General features: G+C 39.0%; 2 protein-coding genes across 3 annotated transcripts in view; one reads left to right on the top strand and one right to left on the bottom strand.

Annotated features, from left to right (window-relative positions):
• dlec1 (DLEC1 cilia and flagella associated protein) overlaps nucleotides 1–17,318 on the top strand; it is a 37,060-nt gene extending 19,742 nt beyond the window's left edge. The window contains exons 24-38 of the mRNA XM_036558012.1: nucleotides 1,446–1,631; nucleotides 1,929–1,993; nucleotides 2,084–2,235; nucleotides 3,196–3,311; nucleotides 4,843–4,913; nucleotides 5,088–5,311; nucleotides 7,312–7,455; nucleotides 8,435–8,557; nucleotides 8,646–8,731; nucleotides 10,179–10,266; nucleotides 10,353–10,565; nucleotides 12,866–13,027; nucleotides 13,598–13,751; nucleotides 13,896–14,010; nucleotides 16,843–17,318. Of these exons, the coding sequence (XP_036413905.1) occupies nucleotides 1,446–1,631; nucleotides 1,929–1,993; nucleotides 2,084–2,235; nucleotides 3,196–3,311; nucleotides 4,843–4,913; nucleotides 5,088–5,311; nucleotides 7,312–7,455; nucleotides 8,435–8,557; nucleotides 8,646–8,731; nucleotides 10,179–10,266; nucleotides 10,353–10,565; nucleotides 12,866–13,027; nucleotides 13,598–13,751; nucleotides 13,896–14,010; nucleotides 16,843–16,969 (2,026 nt within the window). The 3' untranslated portion in view covers nucleotides 16,970–17,318. The remainder of the gene's footprint in view (nucleotides 1–1,445; nucleotides 1,632–1,928; nucleotides 1,994–2,083; nucleotides 2,236–3,195; nucleotides 3,312–4,842; nucleotides 4,914–5,087; nucleotides 5,312–7,311; nucleotides 7,456–8,434; nucleotides 8,558–8,645; nucleotides 8,732–10,178; nucleotides 10,267–10,352; nucleotides 10,566–12,865; nucleotides 13,028–13,597; nucleotides 13,752–13,895; nucleotides 14,011–16,842) is intronic.
• Nucleotides 16,975–25,937, bottom strand: acaa1 (acetyl-CoA acyltransferase 1). 2 transcript variants are annotated; one of them, XR_005006071.1, is made up of 13 exons: nucleotides 25,696–25,937; nucleotides 24,406–24,499; nucleotides 23,217–23,274; nucleotides 23,014–23,093; nucleotides 22,876–22,918; nucleotides 21,784–21,882; nucleotides 21,606–21,686; nucleotides 20,594–20,784; nucleotides 19,400–19,579; nucleotides 19,234–19,289; nucleotides 19,002–19,147; nucleotides 18,049–18,600; nucleotides 16,975–17,969 (listed from the first exon to the last, which is right to left on the bottom strand). XR_005006071.1 is itself a non-coding variant. In XM_036558017.1 (12 exons), exons 1-12 carry the CDS (start codon nucleotides 25,852–25,854, stop codon nucleotides 18,525–18,527), a joined length of 1,263 nt encoding a protein of 420 aa, XP_036413910.1. In that variant the 5' UTR covers nucleotides 25,855–25,937; the 3' UTR covers nucleotides 16,975–18,524. The 2 variants fall into 2 exon arrangements, 1 of the variants encoding a protein (XP_036413910.1); XM_036558017.1 differs by having other exon boundaries at nucleotides 16,975–18,600.

The raw sequence follows: 25,937 nt of genomic DNA, 5'->3' as shown, positions 1-25,937 counted from the left end.
CCCAGAGCGTTTAGGGCAGTAGTACTGTCTGGCTTACCAAATAGGTGAATCTGGGTGTCTTCTGTGTAACTATGGAAATTGACGCCATATTTGTTAATACATTGATCAACATGTGAAAGCTGGACAATAAACAACCGAAACAGGAAGGATATAATTGGCTTTAAACTTTGGTGTTGGTGAAGACTTTTGAGAACACTTTGTACAACAAAGAAAACGAGCGAATAGATCCTTGAACAAATGAAGCTTCACCTCTCATTCGAAGCCCAGATAACCAAATTGAAGCTCTCTTATTTTAGAAATATTCTAAGAAGAACCAATTCATTGAAAAAAAATATTATGCTTGGAAAATTGAATGTCAAAGAGGAGGTGAATGGAAACAGTCAGAGGTGTTAACATTCGGACTATTTTATTTCATTGTATCCGCATGTAGCCACAAGCATTGCTTCAGCAGATGAACCATACCAGCTTGGAAGAAGTCCATTTCATCTAACAGAGCTCAGGCCTTCTCCAGAATGAGTGTCAGTTTTCCATGAAGTTCACATTTTTGGCTGAGCACCATTTTTTGAGCCTGTCGTTTAGAGCAAGGAGGTGACTGAAGGCCTAAAAACAGGAAATAGGCAGATATGATAAGATTGCATGCATTCTTAAACTTGATGATTAGAGAAGGAAAATCTTTCTTCAGAATTTCCGACCGTTTCCTTTTAATTTTATTAGTGCTTACATGGATAACATGTTTTACAATACTTCTGAATACTAAGAATTCTGTCAGGTTGTTGGGCAATGTTTGTTACCTTTGCTCTGCAAAAACATATCACTGAAAAACACATTTAGTTGTTTCTTTGAGGTAGGAGTTCAGTGCACAATGTCAAAAATCAAAACATTCACTGCCCAACCAACCCATACAGTCCGGTTATCTATAAATTCGTCATGATTGTGATGAATTCACAGCTGCGGAAGTTTAGCCCAATCTCGCTGAAGTGATGTGAAGTGCAGCAGAGTTGGAGAGGAAGATGTGGGAAAACAACTAAATGTTGTTCTGTTCATGGCTGTCAGGAAGCAAATGGATCATTACAGCTTTCCAAAGGAACCAGACATCCAAAAGGAGCGGCTTTGTTTTTTCCTGAGGATTTCAGTCTGTTTTTAGTTTATTGTGTACAGCTCTGTCCAGACTGTTTTTTGAATCAGCCAAACAGCCACTTTGCACATGTCGCTCTTAAAGACACAGTAACAAAAACAGCCTGTTTAATTCTAAGGGAAAAAAGAGGTTAGGAAATGGTAACAAAAATGAATTATGATTATTTTTGGTGCATAAAATCATGTAAATGTTGTAAAGGAACTTCAGGGAGATCAATTAAATGATAAGAAAATTGTGAAATATGGGCCTTTCAAAAGTATGGCATTAAATATTTTTTAAAAGCTCTCATCATCTTCTGTTTTGTCCTCAGTGCTGGTTCAGATGTTTCTGACCAGCGGCCAGTTATACTGGACTTCACTGGAGACGTTGCAGTCCTTATTGGTAAATCAGCCACCCAACAGCTGATGGTAACTAACCACACTGCAATTGCAGCCCCCTTCACTATTGAGGCAGAAGTCTTCACTGGATGCAAGTCTGTCAAAAAGTCTCAGCATAGGTAAGGTGACTCGTCTTTCTGCTGTCTGCACTGAAGTTTAGGGGTCTAAAAATGTATTATTTTGAATGTACCAGCTCTATTGATGTTACAATGTTATAATAGACTATAATCAATTATAATAATATTAAATAAAGTATATACTAGTTTTTTTGAGTTGTCCAATTCAACAAAAGCTTGGTGTATCATGTTTTATTTTATTATTATATATTCCACTCTTATGTAATTTGTGTATTCAGTGTATGTTTTTAAATAATTCTGAATTGTACCAGAAATATTCGATTGTGAAATGTGTTTCAGAGATGCAGTGAGGATGCCACTTCATGCAGTGCAAGCAAAGAAAATAGAGGAGAAAGAATATGAGGGTAAATATTTGCTGTATGTTCCTCTTTATCTGCTCTTGGTGTGAATGTTGGGAAATGTAAGAATGAGTATTCCTTTCATTTCTGTCACAGACTTTGTTGCTGGCCTTCTCACTCATGGCAAAGGAGCAGCTTTCTTTGTTGAGCCGGAGAGTGGGACACTTGGGCCATTTGAAACTGCAACGATCAACATCACTGCTTTCAGCAACATGTGGGGCAAATATGAGGACCACCTCATCTGTAAAGTACGTAGATAAACATTGTAGAGCAAGCCTGTAAATGTATTGACGACTTCAGGTATTTCTGTTGTCCCAAGTCAATCACAAATGCAATCAATAATATCTGTAGTAAACAGTAAGTAAGAGACATTAACCATTTTATTCTAAAACAACAATAATAATAATAATAATAATAACAACAACAACAATAATAATCTAGTATGAACAGTGGGGAAGCATGACTATTAGAGCTAGGCCTTTAGTTCGAGTCATAAATGTAACGCGGTGGGTAGCGCAGTTGCCTCACAGCCTGAAGGGTCTGGGTTTGATTCCCTGACCGGGCGACCAGGGTCCTTGGCATGTTCTCCCTTTAGGCTCCAGCACCCCCCATGACCCAGGAGGATAAGCAGCGTTGAAGATCTGCCGATAGCTAATTTCTGGGATTTTTTCTAGAATGTGCTAAGCAAATGCTATTGCTTGTGAACAATTTTTGTCCATTCTAGATTAAACACAGACAATTTACTGTTGTCAGCAACATACATGATAATTTATTTGAAGCTTGTAACAGACATTAACATATATTTAGCCTTGTATGTTGGAGTTTTACAGTGACTCTTTAAGTAAAGAGTCCTAACATAAAGCTGCTGCCACTGTTTTCCATTTCTAAAAAAGTGACTGAAACCTGGTTAGACTATGGCACACATTCACATTTATGTATCTGTAACTTCCAGAAAGCCTAGAGTGACGTTTTTTTCTCACAAAACTGATCACCTATTATAGATTAAAACCACAAAAAGATGACTAAAATATTTGCAGATTTTAAATACAAGTGTGATTATTCTATTAAACAAAAAAGGGACTAAAAATGATAGATATGTATTTTTCAGTTCCCAGAAATGACTAGGCCTTCTCTGAAAGCCTGGAAGGCTCTGAGGGTTACCCACTGTGTAATAAATAGTAATACAATGTTAATGTTTTCATTTTAAGGTTGGTGAACTGGATCCGACACTGATTCCAATGAAGTTGTCCGTGGAAGGCTGTCCTGTCCACTTCCAAATGATTGGACCACAGCCTGATAATCAGAACCAAGGCCCAATCATACGGTAAGGATTTCTTTTCTGAATATATATTTGATAGGAAAATTGCAGAGCTATGCAGACGTATAATCACTGGCATAAGAAATCTTGTATCTCCAAAATAGTAACTTAACATCTGTTAATGGGACTTAAAAGGAGTCTTCCGTTTCCATTTATCATGAAATTTTCACATAATGCAAAGGGCAGCATGAGTTTTCAGAAATATATATAAAGAAAAGAGCCTTTTGTAGCTGTATTTAGATGGAATTAAACTGACATGGGGTCCTCGGGTAATTTCCTCTTTTACAGGTGCTACTCTGTGATTTTAGTTCTGTCCAGATCTACCATGTCTGTGTTTTTCTCTCTGTTCCCCTGAGAAAATTACAGGCTGAGTTATCTGCTGTTTTTCACCAAACTCTATGGTCTGATAAATGTAGAATACACATTCCTGTTATTTTTCAGGCAGATACTGCCTCGTGTTGGAAAAAAGATGTTTTTGAAGCGCTCTTTTTCTTTTTTTGGTCACCTTTATACTGCAAACATCCAGGGTCATAGAAAATACAACCCACTAGAAACTGGCTCGTCCTGTCGGAATTCTACCACTGTCTGGTTGCAAGAGTTTTATTAATGAGGAATTTTATTACTGATGCCACATTGACAAACCAATCCAGTCCAAATAGGACTCAAAATAATTTTTTCAATCATCAAATATTAGTTGTTAATCGTCTCTTACTCTCTTCACTGATGATGTAACCATGTCCCCTTCCCTTCTGATTCAAAATCTGGGTGTCGTCCTTGACTCGACTCTTTCATTCCATGCCTGTGTCAGCTCTGTTGTTAAAGCTTTTTTCCTCCTGCGCAATATCGCCAAAATCAGGCCACGCCTCTCTCAGTCTGCCACTGAAACTCTTATTCATGCATTTATGTCTAGCTGCTTGGACTGTTGTAACTCTCCTCTTGCTGGCATTGGTTCTTCTTCTCTTCACAAGTTCCAGATGATCCAGAACTCTGCTGCTCATCTCCTCACTCATGCCCAGTCACATCATCACATTACGCCTGCCCATTTTCCAGAATCTTCTCTGGCTTCCCAAATAGTACCACATACATTTTGAAATTCTCCTTCTCACATACAAAACTCTTAACAGTTTTGCTCCTTCTTTGTCTGATCTTCTTCTCCTCTACAAACACACTCATACTCTCAGGTCTTCTTTAGCTGGGCTGCTCACCATTCCTTCATTATAAGTCCGTAGCTTCAGTGAGTGAGCATTTTATAGATTTGCTCCTCAACTCTAGAACTCTGTCCCTTTGCAAGTCTGACAGTCTGATTCTCACCTCATATTCAAATCTAATCTTAAACCATATCTATTTTCTTTCGCCTACAACCTGAACTACTCCTCCATTAGGTCTTCCCTATGTCCTCTCTAGTGTTGTCTGTCTCTCTATTACTGTGTTGTCTTGTTTGTTTTCTGATGCTCTGTGCACTGCTGTAATTGTGAGCCCTTTAAAAATATCATGTATTATTTATTCATTTATTTTTAATACGGGTTTAATCTCGCAGGTTTGGAACTCATGTTTCTGGAGGAGATACAGTGTCCAGGTCTCTCCGTTTGAATAACAGCAGCCCATACAGTAGGAACAGATCTAAAATTCCTAAGATTACAGTGCAGTAGATTTCTTCAAGCTGCTTTGTAATCAGTTTTGTGCTCTTGATTCTGTGCTTGTCTGCAGTTTTTTGTTACTTTGGCATCTTTTACATGGGAATTGTATTTATTAAGGAATCTGTTACTTTTTCCTCTCTGTTAGATATCCGTATGGACTGGCTGACCTACAACAAGGAGACTGAGGACAGGAAGTTGATTGATTTGATAGTGGCATACGGTGAACCTTTCCCTCTGAAGGATGCAGACGGCAATGAAGTCGTCGGGGGGCTGGACTCTAGCGTTGTGTTTCCGCCCCTTTGGAGTCAAAGCCACTCCCCCTGCACAGACAGAACCAGCTCCTCTCTCAGAACCAAATCAAGCTGCTCAGTAAGCAGATCATTCGTGAGGATGTACAAGTGTTCTTTGAAACGTTATGTTAGCTTGCAGCGTTGTACAGTGACTCATAGTTATCTCTCAGACATGTTTACGCCCATGGGCATGTTGCAGATGGCATGAGCGGCGGGTGACGTGCTTGAGTTCTCCTGCGAATGCAAATGTGAACTCATGCATTTGCACATCTTACTGCTTAAAAAGGGAATTAGATTTTTTAAATTCCTGCATAATTAAAGTGGTTAAGATGCCAACAAAGTCATTCAGGGTGGTTTGGTGTGAAATGCACAATTGTAGACAGACTTAACGAGTCAGAACTGTTCACAGTGGCGGTGATGGGAACCAGACGTCTGAAGAGTTTAAAGCCTCTAAAAGCTCCCTCACAGAAAGTTTTTGCACAACATGGTTATGAACAATTTTCATAATTTTGAGAAGATTCTGGCACATGCAGGGTGTTGTTTACCCTATTTGCCACTATTTTACCGCAATCAACATTGCATATAAAATCTCAGAAGACATGTACATTGACTGGTTGTTTTGGATAGTAAATAAAATGGCTGGCCTGGTTCATCAAACCACTCTGAATGACTTTGTTTACATCTCAGCCAGTGAATTATGCATGCATAATATAATAATATAACTTTAATTTTGTGTATTTCCTTATATTTCTGTATATTGTGATTGAAATATTTATATCATCACTGTCAAAACCTCATTTTTTCTGTTTTGAATTTTTTTTTACACTATTTGGAAGACACCAGCTTCATTTTATGATGAACTGACCAATACAAATGGTCCAAAATCATTTAGAATAAAATCTTGTTATATTAACTTACATGAAAGGGACACTCTGGCCAACATAAAAGATGTAACCTAGCTACATCTGTCGTAAACATGTCTACTCACTTTCTACAGTGGTGCCATAGTAATCTAAAGTAAAATATTCTGATTTAAAGATGAAAAAACCCATCTGATGTTCTTGAAGGTGAGAGGAACTTTGCTTTGATGTAGATTTTTGAGGCCTGTTTGCAGTGTTTTTTTCGCTAGCTGGCTACGTCAGAAGAAACAGGAGAACTAGCGTGACTACTAATAAGCACAATGTTTAATTGCAGCCATATAACTGTAGTAATAGTCATCGTATCATTGTTTTATTGGAGAGAACTGATTACTCAAATGACAGAAATGACTCACCAGATAAGGAGAACAAACTAAAAGCTCAAGTTAGCAAGGTAGCTGGCTATCTAGATACCTTACTTGAGTTTTTCTTCTTTTCTCTGACTGGAAAGGTTAACAGCATGTCTCTTAGGTCTGTGATATGCTGAATAAAGATAGAAGTTTTGTTTATGATTTCATTCAGCAATGAAGGTGAATAAAACTAATGGTTGTATTTTATTAACCTGTAGCTCAGTATGCCCTGCGATGGACTGGCGACCTGTCCAGGGTGTATCCTGCCTTCCGCCCAATGACAGCTGGGATAGGCTCCAGCACCCCACCGCGACCCAGAAGGATAAGCGGTTTAGATGATGAGTGTGTGTGTGTGTGTGTGTGTGTGTAGCTCAGTAGCTAGGCTAGCAGTCAAGATTGGTTGACGCCTCAGGGATTCCCAGTGGTTTTACGATGAAGTATTTGAAAAATGCATGCTGGGTATTGTAGTGAGAGAACATTGATTAACAAATATGTAAAAGCAAAATATAATCCTGAATTCTGTCAAACCATTAGGGCGGAGGGATATAATCCTGCGCTAAATGATAAATTACATACTAAACTCTAGTTTTAGGCCAGAATGTCCCTTTAAGAATGTTTTATTTTCTTTTCTTACAAAGTTTCTGCTAGTATGGGGTTTTGTTATGAGAGTGATGTCGATGGTATGTTAAAGGTATACAGTATCAAATTCATGTCAAGGCTCTTTAAAATTGTGTAATCTCAGTTGGATCTCTTATCTGATCATGGTTTAACTTTTGTCCTGTGTTATGTCTTTTTTTCTTGATGCCCCACAGGACTTTGTGGAAGAGTTTTGTGATGAAGAAGAGAGAGAAGCTCTAGTTTCTATGTCTCTAGCAAGAAAGCTGTTTTCTGTGTTTATCCAGCCCCATGAAGGAAATGCTGCAGATTACCCATACTGCATCACTCCACAGCAGATTGTACGTATCTTCTGAAGAACGTGCTGTAGAATCTATGTTTATTTGTTTGCTGTTTCATCCTCAACCGTCTAGCATCAGTGGCATAAAACACTTAAATTATCAAAATTCTAACTGTTAAACATGATTAATGTACACTTTTAAAAATAAAGGTTCCTAAATGGTTCCAGAAAGAACCTTTAATAGTCAATGCGTTTACATGCACTTGAGTAATCAGTTAATGGGTAACTCCAGGTCTACATGAGACAGGCAGTAATCGGATTTCTGCTTTGCAACCGGCCAATAAACTCACAGAAAAAGACGCAACGTAAGCGTAACATAAAAGTTTGTGCCGCGGCTTAAAAAAAAACACCAAGCCACTTTACCTGAAAATATGAGCATACATCACGGAGATGAAGAATATTTAAATCCTTCATTTCATTGAAAATGTAGTTGGTTTCAGCATCGCTCCAAAAGTGTTTTGCTGCCATCTCGTTATTTTCCAGTACAGCAGTTCCACACATATGCAGACTGAGAAATCCGAAAGAAGTCTGGGTAAGAGTTCACATGCACTGAGAAATCTGATTACTGAGCTAAAATCCAGCTCTCTTTATCAGATTTCTAGATCGGAGAATGGTGTTTACATGACCATGTTGTTGAACAATCTGATAACTGCAGAAATCCGAGTATGATCGGATTATTGAGTGCATGTAAACACACTCAGTGATTCTTTGAAGATCCAACCATTGGTTGTTGACTTTGAGACCTAAACATCTGACCTATTTTTTGAGCCTGTGCGTGTGATGTATGACGTAGTCCAATAAACTAGAGTGAAATCTGACCGGACACCTCTGACTTTGAAATTATTATTTCAGGCTCTACAGGGCGACTTGCACACACTATATTTTAGCCTGTTTTTTATTCCTGACTCTTTAATGCTATAATGATAAAAAAGAAGTGTTTCTTATGACTGCAACAAAATGTTAGTTTCCTGTAATTCCAGGTGGTTCCAGCAGGGGGCAGCAGCACCATCCATGTATCTTTTACCCCTCTTACACTGTCAGATCAAACCAGTGATCACACATGTGTAGGTTATGCTCTAGGCTATATGTCACTGGACTCAAAGGTATTTCACTTCCCTTTACACATTTGTTTAGCAACGTAGTGGAGAAAGATAGATCTCTTCAGTGAAAACGACTGTTGCTGTTGTCTAGGGCCTTCAGAATGAAGTGACCAGAGCTCAGGGCTATGAGCTGAAACCTCTGAGACTGGACCTGCAAGCGTTTGTTAAACCAGCCATGTGAGTCATTGACACATTGTACATCAATGTGTGCTTCACCCAGTTTCTGTTAAACATTTGTGGACTGCACATATGAATTTTTTTGTTTCATGTTAGTTTTTAAATGATGTCTTACTAATTTTTCTCCACTGGACAAAAGAACAGTTTGGCGAAAAATCTAATTTACCCAATTTTCCACTTACCCCAGATTTAGTCAATCAGCCAAGACATGTTTTGAATCCAAATTTTGCTTCTTTAGTTTAGAACTGGAGCCACGAGGCTAAATTTGCTAACACTAGAATTACTAGAATTCAGTAGTCACCCGAATAGCCCAAATAGTTTCTGTAAAAATAGTTCCTTAAAACTTCTCTCAACTTGCTTAAACCATGTCAAAGTCTTCATCGAGGTCATGCAGGATTGCTGATGTGGTTTAGAGCACAGTGTGACTTGTTGTGATCTTATAGGCTTATTTTGGATCTGATTCTTCCTTATTTATGGGTCATTGTGAAAAATACTGTTTGTAGATCAGCATTTCTACTCCTGAGGTGGTTTGTTTATAAGTTTATAAGTCATACTGTGTCTTAAACCACATCAACAAGTGTACGTGACCTCACTGAACACCTGGATGTGATTTGAGTGGGTTGAAAGAAGTTTCGGGGAGGTATTTTTACTGAAATGATTTGGGCTATTTGGGTGACTATTGACTTCTAGTGTTTTTAGCAATGTTAGCCTTGCTGCTCTAGTTCCAAATGCGAAAAGCAAAATTTGGACTCCAGCATATCTTGGCCAATCGACTACATCTGTGGAACATAGGGTAAATAAGACTTCTCACTGAACCATTCCTTTAATAATGCAGGAAAGAAGGCACTTTCATCATAGTGCTTGGACCCAAGTTTGCAAATGCCACAGCCATCTGTGGAGTCTATTAGAGCACAGTTAGCTGGAACATGGCTAGTCCCTGTCTCCCTGTCTGTAAACGCCAGTTCTAGCCAATTGTGGCATCTGTTATATCTTGTAGACAGAATCTGGAAGCTAGTGAGGATGTCACTTCCAAGTACATTCAGCTGATCTACAATATGGTGCGACCAGCAGCTTAGAAAAGATTCAGTGACTGACTACAGGTGGAGGAAGGACATAAACTTCACCCACCCAGATTAGTCTTTATTATGCAGAAGGTCAGAGCTGGATAGGAAGCAGGCATTGGCAGCAACTAACTTTGGGAGAAAATAAGAAAAAAGATGGATAATGGTCAAGAAAACAGATAAATTAAAGCTATTTATTCCAGAGTAAATTGCAGGATTACAGCAGCAACAAAAAAGACTGAGCAAAAGGTACATAAAGGAACATTTTGTGGCTGATGCAGATACCCATACCACAGCTGTTAGATGGCAGTGAATGACACTGATCATTTATTAGGTATGGAATGTGAGATGCTCTTGTCTTTGTCTGTGGACGGCTCTATGTGCAGTCTGACAGTCCAGATGGAGGATGACGAAGACGCTGTGGAGTTCAGTGCTGCTGCCAGTGATTTACTCAGTGGTGACACGCTCATACAGGTGCTTCAGAACTCCTTTTTACATGTCCAAAAATCAGCTGCCAGTTCCTCTCAGTGATCTAATAAATCCTTCCTGGCTTGTTGTAGGAGTATTTGGTGGCGCGAACGCTGCAGCTGAGCAACAGCACGGACATGCCTATGGGTTTCAGACTAAGCGTCCAGCAGCCGTTCTCTGTGCTGAGGCCTGGTCATCAACACCACCGCACAGCCAGCTCACATACCCCATCACTCATACATGGCCAGCAAGAGTCCACCGAGAGCCAGCCAGCACTGCTGCTGCAGCCCAAACACAGCATGCAGGTCTGTAATTATTCAAATATAGACAAATATCCAAACTTACTTTAGTGTTTCCTTACTTAATTGTGTATTCTGATCAATATGTTTTTATTTTAAAACATATTTTAAGATTTTTTCCTTAAAAAAAGAAAAAGACAGCATGCACTCATCTTTTAAATAAAAATAAAACTTAATTTGGTGTCTAAATAAGCTGCACAGCCAGCCCACACATTAGCCAGCTCACTGGAAAAAAACAGTTAAACAAAAACGTCAGGACAATCAGGAAAAAAGCAGAAATCATGATATTGTCTTCTCACAGTGGAGGGATGGATAGAAAAACATGAACCAAGAGTGGAGCTTGATTTTCTCCTCTCTCTCAAAGATGGAAGCTTTGAGTACTGTTTGTCTGATGGGGACAGTGTTGGTGGTCTATCAGGTCTTGCACGGTTGTGAGTCCCATTTTCTCTTTTTTTTAAACTCACATTTTCACTTATTTTCCTTTGTCTTTCTCTTTCTTTATGCAAGTGGATTATCGTACCTCAGAAATATCTCTTGAAAAATGTGCACTTAATATTGTATTTAATGGCTATTTTGACTGATAATGTAATAAATGAGGGGCCTTTGACATTTGCACTTACTATATATTCTAAACGAAAAAGATGTCAATTCATTCTTTTGGTCAATCCTGTTAATCACAAATGCCTAAAACTGAAGATAAATCACTAAATCAGCTGAACAGTCACCTCTTATTAAAAGTTAATAATTATTAAAGCTAAAACTTCAGTATTCTAGGGGTGCTGAAGGTGCTGGACCCCTGTGCTGCTTATTCATATACATTATTTTTCTGCCCTAAAACGAATCATGCACACCAAACCATAAGGCCTACAGACATGCAATGTGATCAGTAGGTAGTAGTTCCTCCTGCTACTCAGACACATGAGATAAGCCAAATTGGCCTGAAGGGGCCCATACCTCCTATACTGTGAGGCTTACAGACATAATTCTGTGTGCTGCTGATTTCTTGGCTCATACTAAAATTCATCAAAAACTCGAAAGTCCCTCCTTGGAGATGTTTTGCATTTTTTACAAAAGCTGCTTTTGTGAACTTGTCCTAGGTTTTTCATCCAGGCTTTATGAATGGTATGATTTATGCTATCAATTTATCCGCAAGACCTGGAAACTCAATAATTAATCAATAATAACAAAAAATTGACATTTGTAAACATGGCAGCCACATGCCAATCAGTCCCTCTGAATCAGAGAATTGTTGACTAAAACAGCTGTAGCTCATGAATGCTTTGTCTAATTATAATTAAACTTGATAAGCCTGTGTCTCAAAAGATTCCAATGTATCCTGTCAATTTTAGGGCATGTATGTCAGTAGGAGCTGCTGTAAAAGCTAAGTAGCTGTTTCTCAGCATCCGCACATCCAGTCAAGCTAAGATTTTGTGTGCTGCATCTTTGAGTTTTTCAGGATAAACTGATAATTATAATAATAAACTATGAAGTTTTAAAAAGAATTGACCACTAGGAGACGCTACTCACTTTTCCATATCATATACATTATTTCATTTGAGGACCTGATACACTATTTATTCATTAGTGAGCCTAATAACTACAAGTTAGCAATTACAAGTGTTTTTATAAAATGTATTATATTTATTATATTGTAAAGTTTCTTAATTAAAAACAGCCCAATTTAAATTAATCTTAAGATTTTGAGCCAATCGTTTCAAATGAAATAATGTAAGGAATCTAGAGGTAAGTAATTATCTTAAAAATGCTGACTTTTTTTGTCCACATAGTTGCCACATATTAATTAATAATTGTGGCTGTGGCAATTCTGAATTAAATTACTAAAACTCTCAAAGCGTCTCAAAATTCAAGCAGATTCAGATTCAAAGGCATGCAATATTTGACCCAGATTGGCCTTCAGGGGGCACTACAGTGCACAATAAGACCTAAAATCATTTTTCTTTCCTACTGTTAATAGATCTAATAATAGATCTCATTTGATTCAGTCCGCTTCACAATTTCACAAGTTATGTCAGAAATCGTACTGCTTGTCTGTAATTTTGACTTATCTGTTCAAAGTCTGCAGCTTAGAATACCAAGGTCAAAAGGTGGATCTGTACAAAACTGGAAAAATATGTTCACTGAAGGTCCCTGATCAATAATCATGACTTATGAAGAATTTCTGAAGTCAGATTGGAAATGGTAGAACCTACTAGCTACGCATACATGCACTCCAGCACCTCGGTTTTATCAGCCCTAAATAAAGACTAAATTAAAGATTAAATGCTCTGGTATGGTCGTTTTGGCAGGTAAAGGTGGCCTTTCACCTTACAGCATCCCTCCTGACCTGTCAGAGTCAGCCGTGGGAGGATGTCTCACTCTCTGTGACGGAGCTGTGCAGTGAGAGAGGAGAAAAGAGACTGCGCTTTGAGGAATGTCTCACCATCCAGTATAGCAACAATACTGTGCAGGTAATGCAGCCTTATTCATTAATCTAGTGGAGTCCTCGCATATTAGCACCTGTTACAGTCATATACCATCTGATCTGTGTTGTTGGAAATACCCTGTTCATTTAGTTTACATACTGGACGTACAGTATATTTTGTGATGTTGTCTGTGGTTATGTATTGTACATTATATGTCTCAAAATTTGCAGACATCACTTCTAATTAGTCATTTGAGCTACTTTAAGTGCACTGGTTGCTGATTGCACAGCTTTTTTAATCTTCATAGAAAAGCATTCTAATAGATTGGGATGCTCTGGTGCAGTGCAGTGTCTACAAATATGGATATGTAGTGTTGTTATCTGTATTGTATTTGTTTGTATTGTATATAGAAAACACCAGTTTTATGTAAACTCTAATTCTTACAAAATCTCTTTAGTTGAGAGACTTCTGGGCCCTGAACCTGCCTTATTGGTGAAAATACTCACTACAAACAATCTGTTATAAATTACTACAACTCAGGTCTTGTTCGACATTTCAGAAGTTTTATTATTTATCATGCTTAAAGATCTAAATCAGTGTTCTGATTGTTTTTAGACTATACCCTTATGTGCCCACCTGTCACTACCCACGCTGCACCTTTCCTGTGACAGCATAGACTTTGGCACCTGCTTTGTTGGTCAGACCAGGGTCAAAGAAGTGCACTTCTACAACCGTGGGGGCTCCAGCAGCTACTGGACTGCATTTATAGGTACGCAAATAATTGCAACAATACAACTTTTAGAATAGATATAAAAAGTCAGAAAAAATTCAGTATTTTATGTACCATATCAAAACTTTGGAGAAGTTTATTTGGAATTGCTTTTTTATTGTTGTTGTTGTTGTTGTTGTGTAGAGGCTGAGGAGCAGAGCGAAGTGTTCAGAGTTAGTCCAGAGTGTGGGCTTTTAAAGCCACTGGAATATCCTGTCTCCTCCTGTAGACAAGCACTGGAGATCAGCTTCAAGGCCAGGTACAAGTCCTATATTATTAAAGGTGCATGACTCATAATTGAAGATATGCAAACCTCTAACCTTTTTTACTTTTTGGATCCGCCTCCCACTCCCACCCATCAACACAAAGCACGCCCGTAGAATCGACAGTGCCCATTTAGAGTTTGCCAGCATTACCAAACATTGTCATGACTTTACTTCCTGCTGATGAGGTAGGCTGTATAATGCCTTTCTTCATATTTAGATATAGATAATAAAAGTATGGCATTATGCCAATATGCAAAATACTCGACATAGCCTACATCTCAATACAGCACACTATAGCTCATGATACAGTTTCACAGAACAGTGAATGTTACAGCCGTCAGGGTATTTTATCTCAGGGTGTCCATGCTTGCTTTCAGGAATCTAGCTAAAAGACATAGTGTTGATTATTCTACTTGGTAAATTATGATGAGATTTTTCATCTAATTATGCTATCCAAGTACTCTCCAACTCCGTTGCTTGTGTGGCACTGGCATTTAGCACGAGCGGGCATCCCATGTCTCTTTTGTCCGAGGGGATTGTAAAGTTACAAGCCTATAAACACATGGCGTTTGGTTAATATCGATTTGCTGCTCGAGAATGGTCAAAAGTGTCCTGTTTCTCTTTGTAATGAGCTGTAATGAAGCAAATATCACCTCTACATTAGCAATAAGGGTAGAATGGGTTTGCTTTATAACCTACACTGGAGTCTGATGCAGTATTTTATATTATATTATATATAATATATATATATATATATATATATATATATACACTGCTCAAAAAAATAAAGGGAACACTTAAACAACACAATATAACTCCAAGTAAATCAAACTTCTGTGAAATCAAACTGTCCACTTAGGAAGCAACACTGATTGACAATCAATTTCACATGCTGTTGTGCAAATGGGAATAGACAACAGGTGGAAATCATTGGCGATTAGCAAGACACACTCAATAAAGGAGTGGTTCTGCAGGTGGGGACCACAGACCACTTCTCAGTACCTATGCTTTCTGGCTGATCTTTTGGTCACTTTTGAATGTTGGTGGTGCTTTCACACTCGTGGTAGCATGAGACGGACTCTACAACCCACAAAAGTGGCTCAGGTAGTGCAGCTCATCCAGGATGGCACATCAATGCGAGCTGTGGCAAGAAGGTTTGCTGTGTCTGTCAGCGTAGTGTCCAGGGCCTGGAGGCGCTACCAGGAGACAGGCCAGTACACCAGGAGACATGGAGGAGGCCGTAGGAGGGCAACAACCCAGCAGCAGGACCGCTACCTCCGCCCTTGTGCAAGGAGGATCAGGAGGAGCACTGCCAGAGCCCTGCAAAATGATCTCCAGCAGGCCACAAATGTGCATGTGTCTGCACAAACGGTTAGAAACCGACTCCATGAGGATGGTATGAGGGCCCGACGTCCACAGATGGGGGTTGTGCTCACAGCCCAACACCATGCAGGACGCTTGGCATTTGCCAGAGAACACCAGGATTGGCAAATTTACCACTGGCGCCCTGTGCTCTTCACAGATGAAAGCAGGTTCACACTGAGCACATGTGACAGACGTGACAGAGTCTGGAGACGCCGTGGAGAGCGATCTGCTGCCTGCAACATCCTTCAGCATGACCGGTTTGGCAGTGGGTCAGTAATGGTGTGGGGTGGCATTTCTTTGGAGGGCCGCACAGCCCTCCATGTGCTCGCCAGAGGTAGCCTGACTGCCGTTAGGTACCGAGATGAGATCCTCAGACCCTTTGTGAGACCATATGCTGGTGCGGTTGGCCCTGGGTTCCTCCTAATGCAGGACAATGCTAGACCTCATGTGGCTGGAGTGTGTCAGCAGTTCCTGCAAGATGAAGGCATTGAAGCTATGGACTGGCCCGCCCGTTCCCCAGACGTGAATCTGATTGAGCACATCTGGGACATCATGTCTCGCTCCATCCACCAACGTCACGTTGCACCACAGACTGTCCAGGAGTTGGCGGATGCTTTAGTCCAGGTCTGGGAGGAGATCCTTCAGGAGACCATCCGCCACCTCATCAGGAGCATGCCCAGGCGTTGTAGGGAGGTCATACAGGCATGTGGAGGCCACACACAATACTGAGCCTCATTTTGACTTGTTTTAAGGACATTACATCAAAGTCGGATCAGCCTGTAGTGTGTTTTTCCACTTTAATTTTGTGTGTGACTCCAAATCCAGGCCTCCATTGGTTAATAAATTTGATTTCCATTGATTATTTTTGTTTGATTTTGTTGTCAGCACATTCAACTTTGTACAGAACAATATATGCAGAATATATATATATATTATATATATATATATATATATATAAGTCAGTGATAAAGATTTATCTACTTGATTTATTTTGTTGGCCATTCAAACTCTTTATATGTATTGTGTTTACATACCTGTCCAAGAGGAACATCGCTAATCCTTTGTCCAACCCCTTTTGAGAACAAGCTAGAGCACACAAAACAGTGGTGCCACATAAAAAGGCTAATAAAACACATATTGCTTTGAGGGCATGGGATGAAAATGAAACAACTGCTAAAAATAAAGGAATGTAGTTTATGCAGTTACTTTGTGTGCAGATCCTCTGGTTGTTGTCGTTTACAGGCTCTATTTTTATGATCCATGAAGTTGTATTTTTGAAGTACTGCTTATAGCCATGGTATAATTAGAAAAGCATACTGTGACATAGTTTAAAACATCCTGTCATAGCGCCCAGCCCTAATTCCAATGCACATTTAATAAAGTGAATTAATACTCTGGGCTTACTTGCTGGTAACTACTACCAGTAGGGAAGATCTGCTAACAGTGTTTGTCTTCCACAGTGACCAGAGGTCATTCCAGGGTACAGTCACTGTGCAAGGCATTCTTGGAGAGACCCCCCTCACTCTGCAGGTTCAGGGGAGAGGGTCCTTCGATGAGAGATATGTATCCATGACACCAGACAGCTGAGAAAACACTGGACTTCATTTGTATTGTTATTTATGTAATTAAAATACATCATTCTCATTTATAAAAAGATTTTTCTCTTTTTATGTGACAAATCAAAGGTCAAAGACATTAAGAGCTGTAGAAAGAAGGCATTTGTCTGTTTAACTTGCCATAAATCACAAAAAACAGCTAACAGTGAATTCTCTTTAAGAGAAGTCTGATCAAAGGACAGATCAAAGGAGAGATGATGAAAAACAAAAACAGAGATATGAACTGATCATTGTTATGCTAACTCCATATCAACAATTCCTTTGTCCAGTCTCTGAATTTGCACTCTATGGACCATTTTACATTAACTTTTATCATAACAGAAAAGCACAGAATCATGAGCACTTTTAATAGAAGAGCTGAAATCTGGTCAGTCGACCATGCATGAAACCCCGCCTCCTTCCAGACTAAAGCCCAATAAATTCCCATATCTCCCTTCCATTTCCTGTAAAGTTTCCACTATTCCACCCACCAACCCATCTCCTCCCTGTTCCTCAGTCCTGTCTTCCTATCTATCAGTGATACCAACATCCAGAAGGACTGCATGGCCTTCTAGCTCCAAGCAGAAGCCGCCCAGAACTCCAGCCCAAGTTCTCTTTCCTATTTCGATCAGTCTTCCTCCCTCATACTATCACCATAGGTTGAAGGCACAATCTAAACTTGGAAATGGAATCTTTTTACATACATCTGCAAATAAACTCCCATTTTATTCAGTGTTCTGTTCATTGTGTTGCACAATTGGCCTCTGTGCTATTTCAGGGCTAGTAAATAAAGTGTCAGATTTTTGTACTTTTAATACATTGGCTAATCCAGTGGTTCTCAACCCTGGTCCTGGAGAACACTGCACATTTTAATGTTTCCCCTGCTCTCAACACACCTGATCCAACTAATCTGTTCATTAACAAGCCCTTTATGACTTGAAGGGGGTGAGCTGGGAACAGGGAAAACACTAAAATGTGCAGGGCTGGGGGTCCTCCAGGACCAGGGGGAGGAACCTGTGGCCCAATCTGTTGAAGTCTGCTGTGAGAACTTGCTTGCTTATTTACAGACACGAACTGAGTAACCGCAGGATCATGTGCAAAAAATGACATTTGAGGCCACAGTAAAACGATGATGATGAAACGTATCAGGAAACAGAGGCTCAACACGTTTCAGCATCACCTTCAGCAGTATACTGAACCTTTATGGTGAACAAATGTATTTTACGATCTCTGTGACCAGTTGTTTTTATAAAAGAAACAAGGCACATTCAGATTAACGTCTACAAATGAGCTTAAGCATCACAGGCTTCAGCTGCCTTTATCTAAAGGTTTCTTAAGCTTTACCTGCTCATTACCTTTGATTTAGAGACTAAGTCATACCTTTAAAATCCTTGATTCAGTCTACAGTATTCTCTGACCAGGATCTGTATCCTTATATTAGTGTTCAATTAGAGTTAGTCATTATCTTCATGTTCATCTTGATCATGACAGAATCAGCGTGCTTCATCTGAAGATCCACAGCATGGCTGTCTGAGCTGTAATCCTCCTCACTGTCCAGGATACTCAAACACTGCAGCTGCTCCCATCCCAGTTCCAATGCACATGGACACCACACCATACGCTCTGAAATAACAAACCAGATATTTACTTCAGACACTGAATAAACATAAATTATTCCACAATATGTATCTGAAAATAGTGTTATAAGCTCTTAAACAAGGGGGTTCACCTCAAGAGTTCTTTAGTAAAAACAGTGGTTGCGAGAGAACCATGACAACTCAATGAACCATTTGAATTCTTATGTGGTTCTTTACAAGGGAAGCTGGTCATTCTCCATGACTGAGAACTTGTCCTGCTTGTTCTTTCAACAACTTTTTAAAAAATTATCCTACAGTCAACTTTGGAATTATTGGAATTATTATGTTTCTAGACTCCAGGAACTCCTGGCAAAAAGATACAAAGATTGCTTAACTGGTAGACCTAATAAACAGTCTTTAGTTCTAAAGCCAGAGCAGGGTATTCACCTCTTTCGCCTGCGTTTGAGCTCGTTGAGCAGGGTCACAACCTGACGGGCTCCTGTGCAGCCCAGTGGATGTCCCAGAGCGATGGCACCACCGTTGGGGTTCACTTTGTTCAGTGGAATGCCAAGTTTCTCAACACAGTATACTGCCTACAGTAAAACATATATGTTTGTTTTTGTGAAGAATAAAGATGTGACCGATAAGCTCTGTATAGGCCTGACTATTTCCAACCCACCTGACTAGCAAAGGCCTCATTGATCTCAAAGACATCAATATCATCAACAGTCAAACCTGTAAGAGAGAAATAGAGATATAGTTGTTAGTTGTAGGTCTATACAGGACATAACTGTAGTCTACAACATCAAGATCCCAGGATGGGAAGCAGCAGCGTGCCACCCTACCTGCTTGCTCAAGGGCTGCTGGAATTGCGTAGGCGGGGCCAATACCCATCACATCTGGGGGTACGCCCACCACAGCACTGGCTCTCAGGACCCCAAGCACAGGCAGACCAAGAGCCTCCACTGTAGATCTGCGGCCCACCAGAACAGCTGCTGCTCCATCACTCACCTGACTGGCATTACCTACAGACACAGACATTACTGATCTTTAATTGGTCCAAACACACAAGCAAACATGCATTACTCTGCTAAACAAACTACCAGCTATACATCAAGAATAATAATGCATGTCTGATAACGTAGGTGTATTTGGGCAACTGAAGCTATTAAGACTGCCAAACAATATCAATAATGGTAAGATAACTATGGTGGTTCAGTAACACTGAACTTTTCCTGCCTAAGCTTTTAATTGTTTCTCTAATAGTGAAATACTACAAAATTTATTATTTTCTCTTATTTTTAGAATGTAACAGCTTTATATATAAAGTGGTGTATTTCCCACTGTTGCATGCTGTTGCCATGTGGCAACAAAATGCTAAGTATCTCCCCCAGTTTATGTAATATTTCTAAATTCATGCAATGAAGGGCTGAACCAATGCCATGTTTCAAAATGTCTGTATAATTAAATGGTGAAGACATAAACAAACTACCCCAGAGTGGTCTGATGTGAAATGCTCCATTCTAGATAAACTTACTCAGAATTGAGTCAGAATTGTTCATAGTGGTGATGTCTGAAGCATTTCATGCCTTTAAAAGCTCCCTTACAGAAAGTTATTACAAGAAATGGTCAAGTATATGCTGATAGCTTTGAGATAAACTTTTGGCCTAAACAAATGTTTTATTTGGAATATATTTATGGTGGAAAGTACATGTAGAGCATTGTAAGGCCTAAAGAAAACGTATTATTTCAGATTTAACACTATTATATACCATACCATCATCAACATTACATATAAACTCAAAAGACACACAGGTTTATTGTTTGTTTTGGATAGTAAATAAATGGCTATATCTGAGTTACAGACATCGAAACCCTTGGTTCCTATCACCACCACTGTAAAGAATTTAGTAAGTTTCTCTACAGTGAACCATTTCACATCAAACCACTCTGAATGACTTTGCTTAATCTCAACAATTAAATTATGCAGAAATTTTCAAAAATTGGTGGAATTCCCCTTAAAGCATTTACATGCACACCTGCTGTGGTGCTGCCGTCCTCCTTGAAGGCTGGGCGCAGTTTGGCCAGACCCTCCAGCGTGGTGCCCGGCCGGATGCCGTCGTCCTTGGTTACCGTGATGGTGCGTTCAACTCCGTTCTCATCCACGAATTTTGTGGTGACTGGAACAATCTCCTGCTGAAACAGGCCCCGTTTCTGAGCCACAGCCGCCCTGTCCAGGAGGAAAAATACAAAAAAAGTCCATACATCGATCTAATAATTAACACGATTATTTCTTATAAAATTTGTGCAGCAGCAGCATTCAAATCGTGGTGCATCAGTCTGAGGGTGACCACTCAACTGGATAGTTTTTCAAATACTGTAATTCATTCTAATCACTTCAATAACGTATGTGCTCATTTCTTGGCCAAAATAAATTTCTCAGGATATTTTCAACACAGAAATGTTTTTTGCCTTTACAGTCAATTTGGCTGGTGGCTGATTTATTTATTTCATTAGCTTAAACCCAAAGCTCACACTGTGTGTGGTAAATGCAGACATGAAAGACCGTAGCATATTTTCAGTACTTTCTATTATCCAAAATGGCACTGTAAATAATTATTCACTATTTAATAGGCCAAACTGGCATTTTAAAGTATTTAAAGGTAAATCAGCTACATATTAAAATGATAAATCAAATAAAGTGCTCCATGTAAAGCTAGAGGTGACTGGCTGTTTAGCACAAAGAGTCACTGACAACTATGCTACTATGTTTTGGTACAGGTGTAGCAGCCGCATTCAAAAACAGTCATAAAATTGCAACACAGATCGGCCAAAGTCAATATAATAAACCTGTTGATTGCCGATCGCATGTTTGGAGCAAAAATCTGCCGATTCCGATCCTGGCCAATTCCATTCGTGCATCCCTAACAGAATCGTTTCTTATAAACTCATAACTGAATCGAACTGTTCTGAAGTCTGAGAGTTACACCCTTTTTATGATCATGATCAGGAGAATGAAGGCTGAGGGAAGTGCTTAGAAAGTGATCATACTTCTGCTGAGAGTTGAGAGCAAAGGAGTCCTGCTTTTCTCTGCTGATGCCAAACCGCTCTGCTACATTCTCCGAGGTGATTCTGCAAAAACAATACAAAAAACAGCAGCAGGTGAAGGTTTTCAGTGCTAACTGGACAATCAAAGCATACTGTCCCCAGTGTGCCAGAGAGGTCTTACCCCATCGGGATGATACAATCTCTGGCCTTCTCTACATCCATCATTCTAGAGCTGATGTCCCCCGGATTCCCAACAGAACGCAAAGACATGCTCTCCACGCTGTAAACACGAAGCATGAAAAGTTCAGCATGGTCAGCTTTTGAGGATGACTAGAAAATAGTTTTATTTTTGCATTTTTGTTCATTGTTATTAGTCAAGTAGACCTTCTTTCTACATGTTTTAATACACAAATCACTGAAATTACAGCAAGTCACTTGGCATGTATAGATGCATGAATAGAAAAGTATAGATGCTACAAAGCTTTTAAAAATCAGCACATATAGTACCAACATTAAAGAGCTCATATCCTACATTCTTGTATTTTATTTTTTTCCCTTATAACACTTGTGAGTTTAAGCACCAAAAACAACATAATTTATATGTACATCTTTATTTTTATCTCTCAGTATTTTTGTTACTGTACTTTTAAGACTATATTTGTAAATGAACTCTGCTCTGATTACCTGCCCTGAATTGCACTCAGAACTCAAACACTCCTTATAACATCAGTGAGAAAGGGCAGAGCCAGACTGCTGTAGGCTGAACAGGCGATTGTTGGTAAATAGCGTGACATCACAAAACCAATTAATTCAAAACGGGCTGTTTTTGTAACTCAGTTTCAATATATAAGCCGTGTCAACTGTGGAGTGAATGGTATATTTTGAAACTTTAACAGTGTTTACATAATACGTCAAACTCTTATATTAAAAACATTTGAAAAAAATCTGTTTTCTGTTATTTTGGCCCTTTAAGATTACCCACACATCCATAAATAAATCCAATTTTGTATAAAGGCACATCTGTGGTCAATATGTAAGCTGTACCAAGTTTATTTGGGAGCTTTAATGCAGTAATCATTTAAATTCACTTACATGTTAAATGTAAACAGTAATACAATACTGTAGTTCAATGAGGTTCATACCTGTTGGCTATTGAATTTGGCTTATAAGTGCAGTCAACACTACATTATTCGGTATTACACCAATTATTTAGTAAATTATTCATTATCACACCTAAAACAACTAGAAATAACCAAATAAAAGAGATACTAACCCACATGCAAGGCCCATATCATAGGAGCCATTCCTGATTCCACCTTTAAAAAAAGCAGAGAAAGCCTACCTTCATAATAGAAATCTCACATAGACATGACTGTTGATTTACTTTTGGCCTTTGAACCTGAGCTCTTACCTGCTACGTTCAAAAGTGCCTGCAGTCCAGACGAGCACTGTCTGTTTACTGTGTAGACGGGCACTGTTTCTGGAAAGCCACTGAAAGGCAGAGATTTTAATGTATAGGTGTTAAAGCTGGTATTGTTAATGTAATTACTAGTTATTTACCATGTAGTATGAATTCATCAATGAATGAGTCAAAAACACTGAAAATCATCAGACCTGAGAAACTGGGCAATTCTTGCCACCAGGGCTCCTCCTCCTGGCTGTAATACGTTACCTGCAGGATAACAGCACAAAGAGAAAAAGTAAACCTGTGAGAAGTTTACTTCTCTTAGAGGTTTTTGCTAAAGTAACTTTACAGGAGAAGGAAAAAACATTCTTAACTTTCAGTTTAAGTTAATAGAATGAGATTTTATTCTGAGTAATTTTGGACTGTTTCTTTTGGTCCATTCATCATGCAGCTCTCATTTTAAAATTATGGTAAAATATACATATATATATCTATTTCTAATGTTTTATTATAATAAAAATGATACAAATGTATACAAATATCAAAACAGAGATACAGGGTTTTGGTTCAACAGTGATAATATGCATATTTATATCTATATATACGTGCTGGGTGTGTGACAACAAGCACTGTAAATCTAATGAATTAGCGATGCAAAACAAAATCAGAATTGGTATCGGTATCGGCAGATAGTTGCTAAAAAAGCGATTATCATTAGACAGTTAGATTTGACTGATCTTTCAAATTGATATTTACTGATGTATTTATCGGACTCTGGAAGAGCAGAATGTTTATGTGACGCTGGACTGCTGTGCTAAAAACATCTGCATTTTTATTATTTCGCTGAATTCGCAACCCTAAAGAAGTAAATGTTGAATTTCTCTATAATGATAATCCAGATGAATCTTGTCTCAGTTTCTACATTTTATTATTGTTTATATATCAGCATCCGCTTTAACAGATATGTACATGAAAAATATCAGATATTACCATTGGCCTAGAATTCCCATGTGTGGAGCATCTCTAAATTAATATTAATTACTGTTATAAATGATTCTAAAAGAAACAACCGTGAAAGTTAGAACACCCCTGCGTGGCATGTGGCACCATTTACACTATGTGTGCATATACTTAAACTGCAAATTATCTTACGTTTTAAGTCCTAAAAGGGTTTTTGTGTTATTTATGTTTTCAATAGGCGCTGTGGTCTTGTATTTTGGGATTCAGTTTGAAATGAGGGCTGCCATGTTGTTTTATTATCAAATACATTGTATTGTGGTGCTGAAATCACAATACGTATCATATTATTAAATATCTGTATCATTACACCTTAATGTTCAGATTGATTTTCAGTATTTATTTCATACTGGTGGGACATTTGAGGTGGCTGTGACTTACCGACACAAACATCTCCCAGTTTATCTGGTGACAGATCCACATCCTTCAGGACTGCACTCATCACTGCACTCAGCAGCTCATCTGGGGTTGTGTCCTGCAGAACACAAGAACCACAAAAGCTAAAGGTCAGATGGCGACACTTGGCAGGATGCTGAATGACCCATTGCACAGTTCTGACCTTTGCTCCATTGTGAATGGACATTTTGGACTGCAGGTGCAATTATCAAATACAGTTTTATGCTTAACCTACACACTTAAAAAGATGGTTCTTCAAGTGTTCTTTAGTAAATGCAATGGTTAGAACCATGAGTTCTATATATAATCATTTCATGCTTAAATTGTTCTTTGCAGGGTGAAATTGTTCTTCAGACTGACGGAGAATGTGTTGTATATGGTTCTATGCAAACTCTTCTTGAAAATGGTTCCATATAGCACTAAAAAAAGCTCCTCTATTGTTAAAAAATGGTTCTTTTAGGGTTCTTTAGTAAAGGGAATGGCGTTATGAGATGTGTATAGAACCATGTCATGCTTAAATGTTTTTTTGCGTGGTGAAATGTTTTTTTAGACTGAAGAAGAATGTGTTGTGTATGTTTTTTTTTGTTTTTTTTTCCCCAAAAAGGTTCTATGTAGCACCAAAAAGGGTTCTTCTGTCATTTCAAGCATGACATTGTAACAAAAGAAGAATCCTTATTGGTGCTATATAGAACCATATACAACACATTCAAAGAAAAACAGAACATAATTAAATGTTAAAAGAAAAAAGAAACAAAGGCAAACAAAGAAAACAAATTTTAAGCATGGAGTGGTTCTATATAGAACTTACGGTTCTAACCAGAACCATTCCCTTTACAAAAGAACCCTTGAAGAGCCATCTTTTTAAGTGTATATTTCAAGAACTCTCTTTGACAGCCTACGAGTATATTACAAAAGAAACACCCACTTAAATTCACAAGCTAATTATGCAGGACAGCAAAAAAATGGCTACACAGGTCATGGATAGTCAGTGTGTGAAAGTTCAACCACCTTTTTAAACAGGATTTCCATACAAGGACATGCAAACTAGACTGTCACGGTTTATCTGACTTTTTCCCCTTAAGCTAAAGAAGTTTACAGTATTCTACACTAAAAAAACAGTTTAAATGACTAAACAGAGACCTGCAGGCGGCGTAGCGCCACTACAGGGCTATTTAATGTGTAAATAAATGAGGCAAAAACCCTAAAATTATAAATTATATGAAAAATGACAACACAGACAAACGGACAGACAGACAGACAGGCAGCCAACTGCACCTTGAACGAGCCTCTTTTGGCTCTCCCGATTGCAGTCCGTAATCCGTGAACCACAACAACATCATTCGGCCCAGCCGAAGCGCCGCAGGGCTTCATGCGGACGGAGGGCTCGGTTATCCCCGCAGAGAGATGCCGAGAGACCGCCTTCAACCGGAGCATCGCGGACGGAGAACCGGGACGCTTCACTGAACCGTAATGCGCTGCACTTGGCTGTCAGTTCCTGATGAACCAGGCTGTTTAAG

The sequence above is a fragment of the Colossoma macropomum genome, unplaced genomic scaffold (genome assembly GCF_904425465.1).
Source record: "Colossoma macropomum unplaced genomic scaffold, Colossoma_macropomum, whole genome shotgun sequence".
In the NCBI taxonomy this organism is placed as follows: domain Eukaryota; kingdom Metazoa; phylum Chordata; class Actinopteri; order Characiformes; family Serrasalmidae; genus Colossoma; species Colossoma macropomum.
Note: the sequence above shows the minus strand (reverse complement) of the source record. Positions and strands in the feature narration are given on the sequence as shown.

Coding starts and splice junctions, on each gene's coding strand:
- acaa1 (XM_036558017.1), bottom strand. CDS start 25,854: ATGCTCCGGTTGAAGGCGGTCTCTCGGCATCTCTCTGCGGGGATAACC. Junction 23,275..24,405: donor ACTGGGAGATGTTTGTGTCG/GTAAGTCACAGC, acceptor GTTATCCTGCAG/GTAACGTATTACAGCCAGGA. Junction 20,785..21,605: donor GCTCTCAACTCTCAGCAGAA/GTATGATCACTT, acceptor CCTCCTGGACAG/GGCGGCTGTGGCTCAGAAAC.